General features: G+C 38.0%; 1 protein-coding gene across 2 annotated transcripts in view; it reads left to right on the top strand.

The window, feature by feature from the left end:
* Positions 1-20,483, top strand: part of LOC134534030 (uncharacterized) — a 320,338-nt gene extending 299,855 nt beyond the window's left edge. For both annotated transcript variants that reach the window (XM_063371973.1, XM_063371974.1), the window contains 6 exons: positions 2,991-3,128; positions 7,295-7,399; positions 9,199-9,351; positions 12,822-12,944; positions 16,013-16,114; positions 18,466-20,483. In XM_063371973.1, the coding sequence (XP_063228043.1) occupies positions 2,991-3,128; positions 7,295-7,399; positions 9,199-9,351; positions 12,822-12,944; positions 16,013-16,114; positions 18,466-18,597 (753 nt within the window). In that variant the 3' untranslated portion in view covers positions 18,598-20,483. The remainder of the gene's footprint in view (positions 1-2,990; positions 3,129-7,294; positions 7,400-9,198; positions 9,352-12,821; positions 12,945-16,012; positions 16,115-18,465) is intronic.
* Positions 20,484-20,916: the final 433 nt, after the last annotated feature.

The raw sequence follows: 20,916 nt of genomic DNA, 5'->3' as shown, positions 1-20,916 counted from the left end.
ATTAAATTGACGATCATGAAAGTTAAACAACTTAATCATCAAACTCAAAATTTTTTTCGCTCTGATATTTATTAGTGTATTTTCAGTTATACTATAAGTAATTTATTAAAATTACGTGTCTCGGTTGGTTTTTGTATAACACTTCAAATCTTAAAATGTATTCAATTGTAAGTAAAAAAAAATTTCATGGAAGCCACTAAACAAATAAACAACCTTCAAAACAATTAAAGTGTGCATATGCCGGCAATACCTTGCCAACATTTTGGAGGTTAAAGCTTGGGAAACATTTTGACAGACGAATGGGATATTTCGGACCTTCTGGATTGGCTCGAGATCACGTGATTAACAGAAGGAGGGGGAACGGGCGTATGCGAGTCGCCAGACGGCGTGCAGAGCTCCAGGTTTTTTACGCGCCATTTACAAACCCCTCGAGATTTGCCGAAAGTGTCCGATCACGAATGGCATTTAAGAAGCAATTGCATGTTTCCATACAAGTTTCATTCCATGGTTTCGTCCATGGCGTGTGTTTTTATGGACAGTGGGAAAGGTTGAAACGTGTGTTATCGCGGACGTTCTCAGGCGCGTAGAATGCAACGCACAGTATTTGCAGGGAGCCGTTATCTGCAACATTCCTTCATAAAAGGATAAAAGTCACCGCTACAAGTCCCACAGAGACGCGTTTGCCGACGCGATGACAGCCCGCCAGATCTGTGCCCGGCGCGTAGGGGCGAAGAGGCGCGCGATGCACGGGCCAGTGTCGCCCTTATCGCCCCCGCGCCCTCAGGGCCAGGCGGTCTCCTGGAGCAGCCAGATATTAAGTCAACAGATTCTCCAGTGTTTGTAGAGAGCAGTTTTTTTTCATCTGTATCTACATGGAATGTAAATGGATGTTACTCTCTGTATCTACATGGAATCTAAATGGACGGCAAAAACAAAAAAAAAACACTAGAGATAGCAGTATCATAGCACAAAAATAGAATTAGTTTTTTTTTCCTTCTAACTTTCTCAAGTACTTTTCAAGTTACGATTATTTCTTGTTATGACCATTTAAGTGTATGCCAGGATAGTTTCGCTACCAATACGTTTGGTACGTCTCCCGATATTCACCTCGGGGGAGAGGGGGGGGGGAAGGGTGAAGACGACCGCCAATCAGGGAGCTGTACATTTATCTCGTGCGATACAAGAGTCGCGAGTGCGCAAGTCAGCGCGAATGCAATCTTTCCTTTCCAGTCAGCGCTGCGACATTTTGTGGTGGGTTTGGAAATTGGGTAGGAGGGGAGGGAGGACAGTTGACCTGCCGCGGACAGCTGATAGCCGGGTCACCCCTCTCCCTTTTTTTTTTTTTTTTTTTTTTTTTCGCTCCGGAGGTCAGCTCGCTATCGGGTGAAGGCGTCGTTCTATTTTTTTTTTTGTTTCTGTGGCACGTTCGGCGGTCGGCGTCCGGGCAGAACGTGAGCGTGTGTGGGGTACCGTGGACGACTGCTCCGAGGATGCGCTGTTTGAAAAGAATTCACCTCAAATAAGCGAAGAGTTCTTGGTGATTCCAGATAACCGTGTTTGTCATCTTATGAATTCTCCTCTTCGGTACTAAAAAAAAAGGTAAACGCACATGTGAAAGAAATAAGTGTATTTATACGTGAGTCGTAACTAGTTTTAAAGTGTTTTTTTCTTCTTCTTATATACGGTACCAAGAATATTCTTGTGGATTCATTTTCAAAGTAAGTGAACTTGCTAACCCGTAAATTTACGAAGATATCGATTAAATCTACGAAGATCCCTGGATAATTTTTAACCAGCGTTGGTCTTCGAAAATTTAAGGTGAAAAAAGTTTCTAGCAGTGTACACACGCACACTGAAGCAGGTCTACCGCTCCGCCGTCAGCGCTAATCGCCGATGTAACTGCTTGCACCGGCAACGAACATCTCCAACGACTTCGCCACAAAGGTGGGTCGGACATGTTTCTCCGTCCAGGACATTAGAACAAACCTTTTTTCAAATATTTCTTACTCTTGTTGTAATTGAGTGGGGTTAAGAATTTAACTAAATCGTCTGACAGTGGAAAATAGCTTCAGTTCACTCACTCACTCTCTTCGCTTCACTCTTGTATCGCTCCGAGGATTCGCCAGGTGTGGCCACCAAGTCTCCGCCAACACAGCCGCAGGTCGGCGTCGCCTCATGCAGCTCCGAGTCCCGCCCTGTTTAAGGTCTCGTAGCCGCCAGAAGATTCGCGTCGTCAAAACCCACGACCTAACACTCGAAGCTTCCAGAACAATGGCGTCCTAGAGGGGCTCTCGGGACCCGTAGAACCCTCCAGAGGAGACATAAACGTTGCCTGGACACCGCGGGTCAGAATGACGCCCACTAATGGGGAGTTCCATGTACTTGTAGTGGTATAGGAGGGGACGGGCTATACCTGTGTCGCGGTGGGGGTTTCACTCAGATACAAGCAAGGCCAGGCCACGCGCCTCTTAACAGTGTGTTAAAATCGCTTGCTTCATGTGCGTCGAGCTGGCCAGGGCCGGCGCGTCCATATAGGCGAACTAGGCAACCGCCCAGGGCGCCAAGTAGCTGGGGGCGGCGCAGCACTACACACAACAGCTGATATAATATGTTTAACGATTATTGAAACTAGATGAAAATGGATTTCAGTTTGGAATGTTTATATTGATATAAGTAATTATTTAAAGTCCACGGTGACCTGTTTATGATTTGTAATAAGTAAAAAAGGTAAAAAAAAAAAAAAAAAAAAACACAAGCCTGCTTACATTTGATTGTTGACAAAATCTTAGGCTTACGTGATGTATTTTGAGGCAAGGAAAATTTTTTTGGGGGTGTCCGCCCGGGGGGGGGGGGGGGTGGCATTAAGGTTTTTCGCCTAGGGCGCCAATTTACCTTGCACCGGCCCTGGAGCTGGAGATGTTCCGGAGCGAAGGCGGAGACTCTGTAGCATCGGGGGTGTCCGCAAGGTTGGGGTGTGGTGTGCCCGGCAGGTACCCGTCCAGAGGGTGACCAAGTACCCCTTGCTGCTGGCGCGCCTCTACAAGGTGACGCCGCCGCACCACAGCGGCCGAGAGCTGCTGAAGGAGGCGCAGCACAAGATCGAGCTGCATCTCGAGCACATGAACGAGGTGGGTGCGCCCTCCCCCGTGTGGCAGGGAAGCCTGCCTGCAACTCACGTAGTTTCGGTTCCCTACCACGTTCGTGCTTGTTTCTGTTTCGGTAAAACTATTGTGTTCGTTTCGTCTTCTCGTTTCGTCGTGTTTTTGTCTCGTTTCAACCGTTGTGCTGAATTATTTTGGGTTCAATATTTTTGTGTTGTCATCATTTGTGTGGGGGTTTATCGTTCTATTCTGTTTTGGAAAACTATTGTGTTTGTTTCTTCTTATCGTTTTGTCGTGTTTTTGTTTCGTTTCAACCGTTGTGCTGAATTGTTTTGGGTTCAATATTTGTGTCGCCATCATTTGTGACATTTTTCTTTGTGTTTCTTTGTTTGTTGACCATATTCCTGTTACGGAATATTTTGTGGTGTTTATATCCTTGTTGACAACAGCAATTTTTTGCTTAATTTTGTGTTTTTTTTTGTCTTTTTTTGGGTATTTTTATTTATTTGTTTCTTTATTTTTATTTTTTAGTTTTTCTTCAACAGAAAAAGTTCTTAGCAATGGCGTATGTCCAAAAACTTACATCAAGTCATGCACTCCCATTGCACAAATCTTTTAAAGATAACACATTCGTGCAACTTCGGATTTCTCTCAAAAATTGAAATTAAAAAAAAAATAGAAGGGTTAGGTTAGGTTAGGTCAGTCACAACATGCTTGGTTTTCATTGGAAACTTCTGATTTAGCGGCTGAAGTGGCGTTAGTACCAAAACGCAAAACTTCGGAAATCTTCGGAAATTCTTGCAGGGAACCGAAAATACGTGAGTTGTAGGCTTCCCTTCCGGGGACTTAAGGATCATCGAGAAGTGCATCTTGACAGTGCTGCCAAGTACCACAGATTTCCCGCATCCATTGCTGATTCAGGCATCCAGTCACGGAACTATGGAGTGTTGCGTATTTATTATGGATCAGAGACCCTTAAAACGAGGCGTCACCAGTGGCTCAACCGGGGGGGGGGGGGGGGGGGGGGGTATATAGAGGTTCAAACCCCCCCTCTCCTTAGCACCAAATGTTTAATTAATTTCTTATTCATCACTCAAACAAATTTCATATTAAAATTAATAAAATTTTTACCATTACAATATTTAAATTTAAGTACCGAAAACTGCTAAAATAGCACTATTTTACACCTTAAAATCCAAATTTTCCCGGGGAAGGAACCCCGGACCCCCCTCCCGCTTTAATACGGAGGGGTGGGGGGGGGCGGGCGCATGCTTCTTAACATCCCCCATACACAAATCCTGGCTACGCCACTGGGCGTCACAAATATTATGTATCTTACCATTGCGCATATAGCCGGTTTGCTGTTGGCTGCACGTGTGGCACATTTAATTGTGGTAAAATTCATTTTGGTTAAATATTATTCAGTTAATTAGGTGTACACTTTAAAAAAACAAATTTATGTTTATATTCAAGTATTCAAGCATAAATATAAAAAACTGAAACTTATTTTAGTTTTATTTTTAGATTAAATTTTAAGATTGTTTTAGAGCTGTGTAATTTCTATAACTGTTTCATTGGTGGATTAGCTCATTATTACACGAGAGTGATAATTATTTTCTTTGAGTCTTTGTATTCTGCGTAAATGTTACCGCGTTTGGCATCACTGATTTGTTGACCTCCCGAATAGTTGCTGGGATCCTTGCAGAATCGCCGGAGCAGTCTTCCGTGAAAGGATGAGTCACTCTCTTCCTTTCATGCATCATTGCGGCCCTTGAGGGGTTTGTGACTGTATATTTATTTTTTTTACTGAAGTTTTGCCTGCTGAAACGGCAGTCTTTAAAATCCAAGTTTGAAACTAAATTTCTGTTAGAAATATTGGTACTTGGTACCCCTGACAGTGCTATGACATAAAAAACAAAACACATTTATACAGTTGACACACTACACTGTTAGAAATATTGGTACTTGGTACCCCTGACAGTGCTATGACATAAAAAACAAAACACATTTACACAATTGACACACTACTCATAAAAAATGTTAAATATATTTCTATGAATTAAAATTAATTTTTCTGTTGTTTTGCTGCTGTTTATTGCTATTATACTTATTATGCGGTAACAACTAGAGAAAGAAGCTCTAAAAAAGAAAATAACATTGAAGTAGATAGTTTATTTCACTTTGGATTTTTTTTGTTTAGAACCAAAACTTATAATTAATTTTAAAAAAAATTGGTTGTCTGTAAAGTCGGTTTACGGACGATAGTTTAACGTGACAACGTCATAACAAAACATTGATGAAATGATTGATCCAGAAGAAAAGGAAATATCATATTCGGCCTGAGACTGAGCCGTAATAGGTTTTTGCAACCAAACCATTTAGGCATTAAAATTATTAGGTATATTCTTTGAGAAAGAAATTTTTTTAAAATTTTTCTATCTTTTGTATGATAAAATCTACCTCTGCATACTTTTATGAATAAAATTGAACCATTTTTATTGAATTATCACTATTTTGTATGGATACAAAGAAGGAGTGAAATGAAATCTACAATTTAATTAATAAATTTACTTTTATTTGCATTCATTAATTCAAATATATTTATTACTTTTGAAGGGTCGTGCACGCCGTATTTATTTTTACAAGTACAAAAAAAAATTCAGTCGCCGGGATTTGATTCATCATCCTATCAATTGTAGTCAGCGTCGCTAACAGCACAGCCACGAGACCATAGTGAAAACAATTGTTTCAGATGTTATAGATTAATAATATTCCACGCACGATATTTGTTTGAATTTCTTTTAACTAGCATATTCTCTGTTGGACTCGAAATATTTACACGCTCGTGGGCTCATAACAATAATACGGTGTGTGATTTAGTTGATCAAATAATAACTCATGACAAATAATTACCAATGTCAAACTAAAGCGTGACAAGTATCATACCAGCAATAAATATTTAGTTACACAGCTAAAACAATACTCATACAACACAGTTTAAATATACTGATTTACACTAGTAATTAAAATAATACGTACTTGTAAGAACACCATTTCCTTGCAAATATACTCCCGTGGCACGGTGCACAACAATAACCTCGAACCCCGGCCGAGTTCTCTGTACTGTCCGCAACATACCAGAGAGATGCCACGCGTGCGTAAACACATCCGTAGTGGGACATCCGTAGTGGGACAATTTCGTGTGTGCAGCCAGCGTTCATCGATTTATTAGACGCTGTCCCGTAAAAAATTACAATAATTTGTATGACTGTATTGAATTAAAAGTGATGACTCTGCCTTCACTATGTCTCATGAAATATCTCTTTTCTTGAATCCTTAGAAAAAAAACACATTGCGTGTTGGTTTTCATTTATCATATGTTGTATTTAACTTAGGATGTACTCCTAGTAGACTGAGTAGAGAACATGAGAAATTAAAACATGGTAATATTAAAATTCACAAAAAACTAATTAAACTAACCAATTTGAAAATATTGGAAAGCCCCTTTAGCTATGATTTTAATACACTTTTTGGGGAAGTACATATTCTGGACAGATTTTTGTGTTTTCTTTTCTCTAACAAAAATAAATCTCAATGCTATTTTGATTGTGAATGGTAATTTCAATTGAAGCAGGCTGCCCGAACAGCAGACCACATTGCAACAGTTTATTTTAGCGGTGTTGTTATAAAAATAACATTGGTTAAGTACGATGTAGAGTAAGCAACCGAGTGTTCACTAGAGAAAATATATTTTTACGTCATTCTATTGTCATTATATTTAATTTTAATACCAGTAGGCATTGTGAAATTGAAAATGGACGAAATAGCTTATTAAATAAATGTGAACTACCAGGGCCGCAACTATTGGGGAGGGGGGGGGGGCAAGCGGGGCATATGCCCCGGGCGCAAAGCTGTGGGGGCGCCGAAATCGCTTGCATTGTAATTCCTAATACAACTGGTAACTGGTAAGAAGTTTTTTAACTTGCATGCCAGGAATGTCAAATCTGATTTACAATATAACGTCTCAACATAGCACCATTTTTCCGTGGGAGGGCCCCCGGACCCCCCGATTTATTGGTGTGGTATGTGCAAAAAAAAGGGGGGGGGGTGCGCATGAATCCATTCATGCCCCGGGTGCCAGAGACTCTAGTTGTGGCCCTGCTAATCAGGCACTAATGTTACATTGCTTTCAGGAAGCCAAAGACTTCACATCCACGAAACTTTGGAGAAGGATCTCGATAATGAACAGCCGTCGATCCAGTGGGGAAACTGACATCATTAACATCAAGCTGAGAAAGGTGATGTATATAGTAAATTCCTGTACTTCAGCATTTCAGGGCTCCGTCTAGTGTGTAATTTCAAATGTTTGTGTATATACATACATCCACACATACATATACACATATATAAAGTGTGTACATATATTTATTTCAGTTCTACCTTTCTAGAACCTATCAAATAAATTGTTGTTTGAAGAGTACCTAAATTTTATTGATATTAAGGATTTTAATAATACTGATACTCTACAGAAATCATTGTTAACACAGTAATTTAATGACAGATTATACAAGTAAACATGTACAGCTTCAAATGTACTAGTGGTATTCCGCTAGATATTTATGAAGTACTTTCCTTAAAAGTGGGAAAATAGTTATATGGTTGCTTGTCCCCTGGATATTTTGCCTTCATATTCTGGGTTTCCAGATTCCTTTGTTAATGGACCAAACAGATACAGAGAGTTGTCACGCTATCCAAAACAGACGTAGAGTCCACAAGAAAGTGATTGATGTTAGTGTGTAGCATGTATACATTAGGCTCTAATAGGTGGGCTGCAAATGTGGTGTATTCAGTAATTAATATTTGGCACATCTGCTGGTGCATTGGTGGATTTAGAGGCACGGGGGTATGTGACCCCCCTCCCCCCAGAAAGGTCAAATATGCACTGGATAATACGACTTCTGAAGTAACAAACAGGTAGTATATTAGGTCCAGACTACCGGAACCGCATCCACACACCCCCCCCCCCCCCCCCCCCCCACACCAGAAGTCAATCCTGGGTCAGCCCCAGTGCTGTTGTATGGACTTCATAAAGTATGAATGCCAATAGTGTTGTGAAGTTGTATGTTAGTTGTAAGGAAAATGAAGAGCAAGATTTACCTTTGTGTAGTTTACCATATCCTGAATCCTGCTCAGTTTCCATACTATGTAAGTTAATAGTAGTTGTATTTTAGTCCGTACTGAATATATTCTGTTAATGTTAAGCATGCACAAATTGTATAACAAGGTGTGTGTATCCTAAAAATAATTTTTTAAACATGTAGGCCTATTATCTAAATAAATAAAAATTCTGAAAATAAATTGTTATCTCGTAAAGGTGGGTACATATTATATTTCACTTTAATAATGTCTCACCTTGTTATTAGTGTGCTTTTGGATATGTAAACTATAAATATTTAATGATTCATGTTCGCCAGCCTTACGGTACATGCCATAATCAAAGGCTCTGTGGAATAAATCTGTATAAATAAAAATGTACATGTTTGTTTGTTCAAAATCTTAAATCTATGAAAATTCTTCAATGGTTGCTTTGAAATTTTGACACAATGTTGAATTTAAAAATGTGTGTGTTTTTATATACTTATCTATGTCACAGGAGTGACAGGTAAAGAGATATATAAAAATATAGATAAGTAAAAACATAGATTTTTAATATTTTCATTGCTATAGAGTGACATATATAGAGACATATAGATATAGGCATACAGATGAGATAGAGAGAGAGATATAGAAGGATATATAAAATAGAGAGATAGAGATATACATAGATCGAGAGATAGAGAATTATAGAGAGATAGATGTTTAGTGTATGTGTACCTACTTTGTACAAATTACCAAGAAAATTGATTGAGGCATGGCAACGCATGCCGGGCATTAGCTAGTAAATAAATAAAAATAAATGAACGATACAACAGTTACATGCCTAGGGACGTGCAGGCAGCTGTTAGAATTGTAAAGCCCTACCCAGTTAAGATGCTCGGGAGAGCGCCACCCCTCTCCCCCCCCCCCCCCCACTGTGACGTGCCGCGCGCTCCCCTAGATGGCCCTGGACGTCCTGGAGTGGAACCATGACGAGGCGAGGTTCGTGATGGAGGGGAAGCTGCTGTACACCAACCCGACAGACAACAACTGGCGGAGGGGTCGCACCATCAAGCTGAACCCCATCAACGCCATGCTCATCACCAACGGGAAGGTACGGCCACGTTGCTGCAAACACCTACATGGTCGTCAAGGGACGTAGCTGTGGGGTCCCGAAACCCTCCCTTCCTGGATTTATAAGAAACAAAAAAAAAAAAAAAAAAAAAAAAGCAAAGACAGAATAAGATAAATCACAAAAATACAGTAATTTTAGAAGAATTATTATAATCCTTATTGGACCACAATAATCAGGGACAAGATTTTTTTATGAATCCATTTTGTTCATAAAGATAATGTGCTTTTCGACAAATATTAGACTCATATATTTCTAAAGACTGATTTCGCCAAAATTAGTACCATTTAGACTATTACGTGATGCATTTTTACAATAAAATAATTTGTAATAAGTATGCCTAGAGATGAACCATTTGGTATAAAAATATATTTTTGCAGGTGTTTATGTGTTTTGAAAATGTACCATCTTCAGGAGTGTAAATGAGTTACCTACTAATTATGTTATATGAGATTAAAGCTTAAACATAGTGACATGGATTTGTTTTTCAATCCATTTTTACATTATAAATTTTAGTACAAAAATATTCTGACAAAATATCATTCATTAAATTTTGATACTTGAAAATTTAATTTTTTGTCTCTCAGTAAAGTTCTACTTAAACACTGATTAATTTCATGTTTTTATTACATTTCTGTGTTTTATGTTGTTTACTCACATTTCTCTATGATATCGTGCATTGGCATGCTTTTTGGTGTTATTTCGATTTTCTCGCAATTCAACACATACTTAATCTTGTCCCTAACAATAACACATTTTTTCCCTATTATAGCTTGACAGGCCTCATACACAGAAGCAGAAGGGATTGTGTTTCCAAGTAGTTTGTATTTAATGTCGGCTTACACACACGTCTTTCGTATTAACTTACATGTGTTTCGTTTAATTAATTACATTAATGTATAAGTAGGTATGTATGATTTGTTTTAACAAAATCATCAAACAGTTGACATAAGAACAATGAATTAAAAACATTTTCTTAAAAAAAAAAAGAACTAAAAAAAAAATTTCAATTTCTTTTTTCGAGCAAAATCATTAATTAAATTTTCTATGTGTAAATGTTGGAGTTCTAAAAGTCTACTATCCCCCGTGATTTTAGTGTTTCAATCAATTTTCTTTTTAAAAATTTAACTATTGAGAAAAATTTTCTCATCAAAAAAATATATAATAGTTATAGTTGTACACAGTCTGGCCAATGCACTCTAGACCTCTCGGGAAGAAATCACGCAACATGGCCGGCCGGCTGCGCTGCAAGCAGATATCACACCACCCATCCCATAAAGCATAGTCTTACTTGTGCAGCAGAAACCTTAATTGCAAACTATGGGTATCGCAAGCAGCTCTACAACAGAGGGCGATGAACTTAAATAAAATTTATACTTCGCGACAATTTCATTTAAAATTTTGTGGCCTAAATTATATTTCCCCGGCTACTCCCTGATTTTTCCAGAAATTCACTATTCCCCTTACAATTCAAGATTTTAACCTGTTTCCTCTAACGCTGACACCCAGCGGTCAACACCTGTCCATGGAGGCTGTGAGTGCTAAGGTGTTGTGCTCATTGGCGAGGGTTGACAGTTTGATCCCAAAATCCCGGTATGACTCGAATGTATGAGCACTGAGTCCATCCAGGTGAATATGAGTCCAATAAAATCTTGGAGGGATTGTCGTCTGAAGCCTTAAGCCCGTGTGCATAATCTCACACAGGCGATGTTAAACCTTAATCAAATCTCTCAATGCCCAACTTCCCCTTTACCGAAAATAAAACAAATTTAAAGTTGCTAGTGATCTCTGGCGCTGCAAGCAATATTTAGTCTTCAACTAGTGTTATTTGTCTCAGCGTTAACACCATTTCCAAGGCTGTCAACAACTACACTTTTTTTATATTTTTTCTTCCTTATCTGTAATACTTGACCTCTGATGCTGAGTTTGAGGTTTATAAACATTCATAATTGAAGTTATTTTTTTACAGAGTTTTTGTGTTCTTTTTTTGAGAAGGAAAAATAACATTTTAAATGGCTACAGCAATTCCCGGTAGCAGTAAACAGTTGACTGGTATATTTGGGAAAGATTTAAGGCATTCACTTGTTGAATACCATTAATTTGCTATACTAGTAGTGGGTGATGAATGACCATTTAAGGCTATAAGTGTGGTGTTTAAATAATGTGAATATTCAAAAGTTTTTGGTTTAGAATTCTTTTCATTGTTACATGCAAATACCTCCACTTCTTGCTGGGAGGCCAATCCAATGATTAGTAACAATAAATTAGAGAAAGCTGACATGTATAATCAGTACACACACACACACACACACACACAGAATGTGCAAAAGCGTGACTGTGAAATGGGTTTGATGTCAAAACCTTGTCTTATGGAAAACCTTTTTGTAAATTTTAGTTTCCTGCTTGTTGTATGCATGTAGCCAAAATATAGGCAGTATACTTCATACAAGCACTGTATCCAGAGATGACTGTGGGTTAACCCTACGAGCTAAACTCACGAGCCAAGTGGAAATTTCCGCGGGGCCCCCTTGCAAATCCTACAGATTTGTGCCCCTGGTTATATAAACACTTTTTTTTTGTGTGTGTGCTACCATCTTGTGTGGGGAGAACTCCATAAAATGTAGGTATTGAAAACTAGTCTTAGTTTGTACAGTCTTAAATTAGGCAATACATATATGGTTTGGTACACTCGTAATCCCGCACCAATTGAGCTGCTTGCGATAAATATTTTTGGGTGAATTTCGGATTTTGCCCTTGGTCGCCAGATTGCATCACTGCCCTGCCAACATTTTTAGTTTATTCAGAGTTTATCGTTACTGTCGGTTTTCATCTTGGTGCAGTTTATCCTGGTTTATAGTAGGTTACATTTCACATTTCATGGGTACATTTCCATAATAATTCTTCATAATAATTCACCAAAACAGTTTATTGAGACTATACACTACAGTATATAATGCTCTTTCTCGATATAATAATTTATAATAAGCATCTCAAACTACTTGGAACAATAACAATTGATCTGTACGTAATTGTGTGTTAGAAAAATGTAGCAGTGCTGTAATGCAAAGATGGGTTAATAATAACAGTTAAAAGTAAAAAAAAAAAAATATTAAAAAAAAAATTCAATATATTTAGAACATCAATTTGGTACAACCTTTAAGCTAAAAATATTTTATTACTCAAACTTAATAAATATATTCAAAGAAATCGTTTGTGTAATTTCACTTAAATTGTTGATTAAAAATGCTGATTATTTAGTGGTTTCAGTTGCATTTCGGTGCTTTATGGTGTTCTAACATGCATTTTGGTGTCATGTTTTTTATGGACATGCTTTTCGGTGTTGTATGGGTCTTATCGCAATTTACTGCATAATCTGGTCCCTAAATCAACACTGTCTGTGCTGCCTGCCGGTCGTCGGAGATGCGAACGCGCGCTGCGTCGTGGTGTTGCAGCCGTCCGAGGAGCACAAGCCGGACCCGGGAGACGAGGCTCTGCTGTTCCCGAGGAAGACGGGAGTTAGGGAGGCCACCCTGCTGCTCCTCAAGGAGAAGGGAGGACGCTACACCCTCATCAGGGTAGGCCCGCCCCGCCACGAACCACTGCCCAGTTCCCAGGGCCACCGAGAGGAACCAGGGGCCCGGGAGGGGGGGGGGGGGGAGGATAATCATTTTGTCCCCCCCCTTCCCCCCAACCACATAACTTTTCAAACCACACAATCAAGAAAACACTCTTAAGGCTGTAAACGTTACTGTCGTCATAGGTAGCTGTAAATACGATCTGCGTGTATCGCATTACAGTTAAAACTCGTCTATCCGGACAAGCTGGGACCAAAAGGCAGTCTGGACAGTCGAAAATCTGAATAATCTGGGCAATATCGGTAAAAAAATATCCTTAAATAAGCAGACTTGCCATTTAGTACTATAAAACAAATTAAGTTCTGTAAAAAAAATACCTAGTATAAATGCCCTTCATTAATTACAAGTTGTTAAAAGAAATTATATAAAAATTACTTTTCACATAATTTCATTAAAAAATGTCAACTTTCTTCTGTTTCAAACACATATGGTGTTTGAATGAAGCACGGTGATGCAAATGCTTCATCATTAATAGTCCATCTGACACTCCCAGTACACCATGATGTTTGTCGACTAGCGCGCTTTCTTAAACTCAACAAATAGCATTTTATTACCATAACTCTGCCATCTGTGTAGAAACTGTACATTGAATCATACTAAAAAGTGAATATTTGGTGTACTTATAGTTACATTCTTGCTAACGTAGTAAACAACTTTTATGTGAACGTTAAATAAGATGTCTTCAAACCTAATCCGGGGATCCGGACCAACGAGGGCCGGATAAACGAGGTTTTACTGTAGTTGTAATGTTTTCTATGAATTCTATTAACAATAACTTGTAATCTCATTCTATCAGGGTAAACCCAACTTAAAAAAAAAAGTATCGAATCTCAACTTTGACTACCTTTGCCCCCCCCTCCCCCCCCCCCTCAAGTATCCATCTAGATGGCCCTGCTGACAGGGCTTCCATACCAATATGGCATTTATTTTCCCCTCAAATTATTATCACTGGGGAATTTCTATGACTTTTCCAGGATTTCAAGTAAAATCCCTGATATTCCCTGACCAATTCCAACTCCCTTGACTTTTCAGAATATGGACACCCTGATTAATTTAAAATTGTTTTTTTTTTTTTTTTTTTTTTTTTTTGGGAGGGGGGGTTGTAATGGGATGCAATCTCTCCTCTTCCCTCCATGGAGCGAGGTTGCACGATGGTAAGACATTGGACTCGCATTTCAGAAGATCAAGGTTTGGATCCAGGTGTGACTGTCCTGATTAGTGATTAGTTTCCTATGGTTTCCAGGAAACACACCAGAGAAATGCTGGAGTGTTTCGTCACTGTCGCCAGTTCTTTCCCCAATATCCATGGTCTGTGTGATTATGTTTCATATCTTTAACAGGGGCATATGCAGGGGGGAGATGGAGGTGATATATATTCCACCCCTCCCCCCTGAAATCTTATAAAATCTATAATTGCCACCAACAAACGGAAACAATTTGTAAGAAAACAGTGGCCAAAATTGTTCTATTCCCCCTCCCCTCCCCCCCCCCCCCCTCCCCGACCCATTTCGCGGAATGAGATTCTTCATTATGTCGCTTAGCAAACAAAACCGCTTAACTGACATTTTTAACGAAACTGACTTTTTGTTCCAAATGCATTCTAGTGGATGTTTCACATCCACCGATACAATTTGTTTGGCAAATAAGCTAAAGCACAAAAATGGAATACTTAAATACACAAATCAGACTTACTAACTGTAGTAGGCTTCGTGCTAAGGTAATAGGAGAAGTGTAGTTAGTTACCTTTGCTTTATTGTCAAAAAAGAATTCAAAATTTTGTTTTAAAATAAAAATAGTATTACATTAAATACACACTATACGTACTTGAAAATAAGCACTTTTTTTTACCCTCCTGTAAAGTTTTTGAAATGTTAATTAGACGGTATAGTTAGCTAAGTGACGATGCATTCCTGGTCTTTAATGACCTCTATGTAACGAGACGTTCAGTAACCAAAACTCAAATCCCGCCATCTAGACACTCAAATCTATCTTCAGTTACTACAGCATCAGTGAATTTATAATTTTATAAGTTTAGTAGGTTTCTGCTTCCTCATTGGACAATTTCTAAATTCATACTTGTGTCTGATATTTTGGTGATATAAAAAAAAGTACATAAGTTTAATGTCCTAAATTATCATTGTGTGATAAGGTACAAATTATTACAAACAACACCTGTTAATGTTTTTTGGTATAGATGCAGTCAGATTTTGCTGTTGGCAGAATTTGAATCTCACTCACTGTTAACTTAACTGTGTATTTACTTGTGAGTGTGGGCATTCGTCCATTACCTCTGAGTGCTTGTGCTACCATAAAGTTTAGTTTCAGATTATTTTATTACCATTGAACTAGTAAATGTTGTAAAATAATATTTTGTAAACCTGATAATGATAAAGATTTAGAATAATGCTTTTACAGATGACACCGTAAGAACAATTAGCTATGGATATGATACAACATTTTATCTGGCTCCAAAGAATGATATTAAATATTCATGCATGGCAACTTACAGTTATACTTTTGCCAAGTCATATTACTGAGCTATGAGCAACAGTTGAGCTATAAAAATTATATTTGAATGTGCTGGCTGCTTACAGAACTCTTTCAGGGAAGCACTAATAATTTTCATGACTTTCAAAGGCTTTTTAAAAAAAATTTGGATCTCAGGTTTTTTAAAAAAAAACATTGTGTGTTACTGTTAATAAATTTTTAAACAGCATTATGTAAACCTATGGAAAGAAAAAACTTTTTTATCAAATGAGATACTGATTGCAAAGAACTTATCTACTAGAGTAAGTGGAAATAGCTCCACCAATCCTGTTAATCCTGAGAGTCGGTCGACACAGTAGTTAAAAACAAATGTTTAGCTCATCAACGATGGATACAACTAAACATATGAAAATTTGAGTGGTGTTTCTGGAGAGAAATTTGCAGTATGAAATGGGCAGTGGCCATTTCACAGTACAGGATTTCTGGTCACATGCTGAGGCGAGCGTTGCTTGTTCTTTCAGGAACCCCTGTACCTGGACAGGTGTATCGTGTGCTGCGAGGCAGAGTGGGAGGACTATTTCGAAGTTCAAGAGCTCGCATCCAAGGACACCTTCATTTTTAAGGTGCGTACAGTGGAGGGAGAGGGATAATAGCAGTAGTCATGCATAGGACAACTACGAAATTTCATTGGTAACCATAACATATGGCAGAGGAATGAAGATAAAGGTGAAATTCAAGTGTCTTGCATAATTTCAAGAATCTGTAGCAAGAGTTTCGTGCCTAAAAAATATTATGAAAACACACATTTTAGGCCTTTTCACTCTCCTAAAAAATACAGTTTAAAAACTAAATACAGAAACAGAACTTCTCATCCGCCCTAAGCACATTTTTAAATGCTTTTTCACAGACACCACTCGGATATCTTGAGCAGTTTTTCAATCACGTGCATTCCTTTGAATCTCGGCACATCATATGTGTGCCCGGGTAGGTGGGGCTCTTAAGGTGGCGAGAACTCCAATATTTCAGTAGGCTAAGAACCACTTTGGGTACTCACTCAGTGCTTATAAATTTGATTCCCGCTGTGGTGTTGAGACTAAATTTTCAAACCTCACCCTGTGAGCATGGTGCATTAGAAATAATTACCACCGGGAACCTGGAAAGTAACGTTAAAGCTACGTATCTACAGCTTTCTAGTTCGTTGTACAGCTCTTTGTGGCCCCTATACACACATAATTTTTGTGATGTGGTGTAATGAGCTAATTTCCCTTGACCCACTTTCTAATACATTTTATTCAATTTACACGTTTGTTATTCTTATGCAAATATTCTGCCTCCATTATACATTTTACACTCTCTTCAACCGTACCTCACTCAACATCCTTACATGCAACACTTATGTCACCATCAGTTATTTTAAAGAAATCATTTTACGATATCAACATGTGTTGCAGTGGTTGAAAAACTTTGTTCTATTAAAGATTATCTTAAACACTCGTGCTATTATTTTTCAATAATCGAGTAGTTCAGCTTAATCTTAAAAGGTGCATACCAGCCGTGGGAAGCATTTTAGACAAGTCATACCTCTTCTGTTTTCAACTTACTTGTGGTTATGAAACTCCAGATAAAGTTTGGGGGTCACATTCAGACTTGTCCTGTTTAGTAGGCGTACCGTCTGCAACCAGTTATTCTGAAATTTACTGCACTGCTTCGTAGGTTAAAAAAACATCCATGGGCTTTAAACTCTCTATGGCACTCAAGAACCTATTTATTAATCTCTTGTGAAATATTTTCTGGAATGATGTTCATCTCGAAGCTCGACTTCAACTTAAATTTATCTTCCTACCTTTAAGTAACCAACCAGTCCAAAATGCCCAGTGTGGCACAATCAGTTCATCAGCTGAGTGTCGCAGCAGACATCTTTGTTATACTCTTTGGTTGCTTTGCTATTTTTTTCTGTACTTTCCCTAACTAAAAGTGAAACAATAATTGGAACATCCGCAAGACTGATCGTGTGGGGGGAGGCTTCAGTTAAGTACAAATGGTCAGTTTGGACTGTTCGATCCAAACTGAGCACCTGAGAACCTGGACTGATCGTAATCCAAACTGTAATTTCAGACTGAGCAGTCCAAACTGGGAGCTGGACTGATCGTGTGTATGCATTTTAGTACCTTCACCACACACCAACATAACTTTATCAAGAGCCCTGTGACTGGTCAGGCACATGTCACACAAGAATAAACTGTTATGATGTACGATCACGCTGGATATTACAAGCCATTAATTTCAAACATACAAATTTTTACAAGACTTTTAAGTCAATGAGCAGCTTTTCGTGATATACTGCCAGCCATAACAGGTGTGTACTTGATTGTGAACACATTCTTTTCTTCCCAGGTTTTGGGGCAGAAATTTTTTTTGTAAAAGTTGCTTCAAAAAGTGTTCAGTGTAGCTTTATTGGATTGTAGGCTATCATGTCCAGGCTTCTGTGAATTCTGGTGTTTTTTTTTTTTTTTTTTTTTTTAATAAATTGAATTTTGAAATGATTAGCAGATATTTTTCAATGTAATTAAAACATTTTTCTCACTTTGCAGGAGTCCAAGAAAAATATTGATAAAAAACAGGAAATTTTAAAAGAGAAAAAAATATATAAATCAGAATCACATATTATTTTTTTGCATGTAAAAAAACATATATGTACTATGATGCAGAAATTAAAAATTAAAATAACAGAATAAATCTTCTCAGCTTCAAACACTTTACATGTTAAAATTCTTTTCATTTTAATTTTTTTGAGAATCTGAGTCTCAATGATGTAACGAATTATTATTGAGAAAAATTAATTTGAAATGTTGAATAGAATATTAAGTTGTTCAACGTTGAATTGTATATTTGGGAATACTCGTATAGCGCCGTGTGAAAGTGTTGAAGTGTTGTCTGCGCGGGTAGCTGACGTGTTCCTCCCTCCTCGCCCCAGGCTGAAGACGGCGAGCGCACCAAAGCGTGGTTCCGGCAGCTCCAGTCCCACTCCCAGGGCCTCGGCGCCTGGAGGAAGAGGCGCAACGCCCTCGCCAACATCATGATCAACGGCATGCTGACGCGCAACTAGCCCCCCCCGCCGCCCGGCCCCCGTCGTCCCGGGGCGAGCCAGTTACCAGCAGACTCCTCGAAACATATCACGTCTGCCCGCCGAGGCCTGACGAGGGCGTCGTTTTTTTTTCCCCACACGCGAGTGGTCTCGGATGCCTTGCACTCATTTCGCTTGTGCCAGGCATTGCACTGATGCACAAACATATCATTGTGGGGGAAGAAGGGAGAACCAACCGTAGACGTTGTGCCAGAAGGGATGACCACGACTAGTATTATTTATCAAAAAAAAAATATATATATTTTTTTTTTTTACTTAAATACTCTCTTAGAGAAACCTCGTTCAGTCAAGTTTTTTTTTCTTCCGAGAGCATTATTTTTTTCATTTATGCTCCACAAAAAAAATTACAATCATCAACCCTCGACACGAAGATAATGTTATATACGTACAGTATATAAATACCTATCTAAATAGCATTAGAGAATCTAAACACTGATTCTGTGTACCAGTGAATCTTAAGTGGTTTCCCGAAAGTCTTGGGAGAGAAAGTTTCCTAAGTGTGTCAGGTTTTTAGACTTGTTTTCATTTGCTAGTATTTATATGCATGTAAAACCTGAAACCATAAATATATAAAATTCTAAAAAATATCCCATGTGTAATTGAAAATTATTTGAAGACAGGTAATTAAATATTAAAATAAAAATAAATGTAATCATAAAAGGAGTAGTAAACATAAAATCCTGGTTTTTCTTGAGGACATAAGTAGTTGTTTCTGCTGTAGTTGCTGAAACTGTATTGCTTACTAAAATTTCCTTTCAGAGAAATAAATATTATCAGTGTTAGCCGGATCCTACCAGAAAATTGTATTTCCTTCCTAAAAATAAGTCAAGATTTTAACTTTTTAATGAACTTTAGTACTAAGTTATTGATTACCAGTCAAAAATATTTTGAAGGGCGCATACTTCCAAGCTCTTCCTCATACATTACCTCAAATTAATTTCAGGCTGATAGGGTACACGTTTGCTTATAAATAAGTACCATGATTTCCACGTGGGTGTACACTTCATAATAACTATAGGTAGTTATAATATTCTGTACATATTTCAAGTACACAGAACATATGCAAATAATCATAATATTTGTAATGTGAATTCTTTTTAAAAAATGCCACTTTTCAAAATACCACTTCTATGAGTGTCTTCCACAGCCTTTTTTTTTTCATATTAAGTTTTTAAAGATGAACTTATAATTTTTTCTAAGAAATCTTTGTAATTTCAAACATTTTCTAAGCATGTTGATTGTAATATACTCACTAGTTTGTACACTTTTCTGGCACAATGTACGATATTGTGTGCGGTACTGCACACTTCCTTAGGCGTAGGAAAAATTTCACAGAATCTTAAAATTCGAAACATGTTTTCTATTTTGAGAGCACTTTTAATGAATAATGTATACACATGGTTTCACTATATTTTTTTCAAATACTCTTTTGATACTGTTTAATCTCGCACATCCAATATGAATGTGTGTTCATGATGAAGCGCACAAATCTTAAGAGAACTGGCAACAGAGTTGCTTGTTCACAGACTTGGCGCATGTGTGCTGTGATATATTTGTACTGTAAACACTTTATAACCTAAACTTTTGCAGTGTAAATTTGTTGTATAATCACCTACAGTGACTTATAAATTGTAATGTGAATTAATAGTTGTAAGTTTTGCAAGGTTATGTAGTACAAGTAGTGTCAATAAAATGTACAGGACATGTAAAAAAAAATATCACTACTTTAACTTGTTTATTATTAATTGGGCCTCTGTACAAATAGCAGTTAAATAAATGATGAAATACAAAACTTGGTGTTTCATTATACACGATACGTCGATACAGCAAATATGTTTTGAGATGAGAAATAAAGGTATTATATACAAAGATTTAAAAATAACACCAACAATTACATTGCCATATCATGTATGATTTTTTTTTCTTTTTTTGTTTGTTTTAGTACAGTCAGTTGGGCTTTATATAAATGACAGTGCATTTTGAAATGAGAACGTTTGTTAACTGTTGAATAATGACTAAAAACACATTTTATTAGAGGTACAATTTTTTTTAACTGAATGTACATTTTAGCAACTTAGGTTGATTATTTTTGGGTAGACTGTGTCATGCGAATAATGTTGGCCTGGTCTGTACCACTGCGACAGAGATGAGCACAGATGGTGGGGCGTACGTGCGCATGATCGCATGTGACATCACGGACCGACTGCAGGTCAGCTGAGCGACGCGGATGGGGACTGATGCATGAGCATCCAGCGAGAGAGGTTGTGCGTAGGATGGGCC

This window comes from Bacillus rossius, chromosome 7 (genome assembly GCF_032445375.1).
Source record: "Bacillus rossius redtenbacheri isolate Brsri chromosome 7, Brsri_v3, whole genome shotgun sequence".
Lineage (NCBI taxonomy): Eukaryota > Metazoa > Arthropoda > Insecta > Phasmatodea > Bacillidae > Bacillus > Bacillus rossius.
This window is presented reverse-complemented; position numbering and strand designations above follow the sequence as displayed.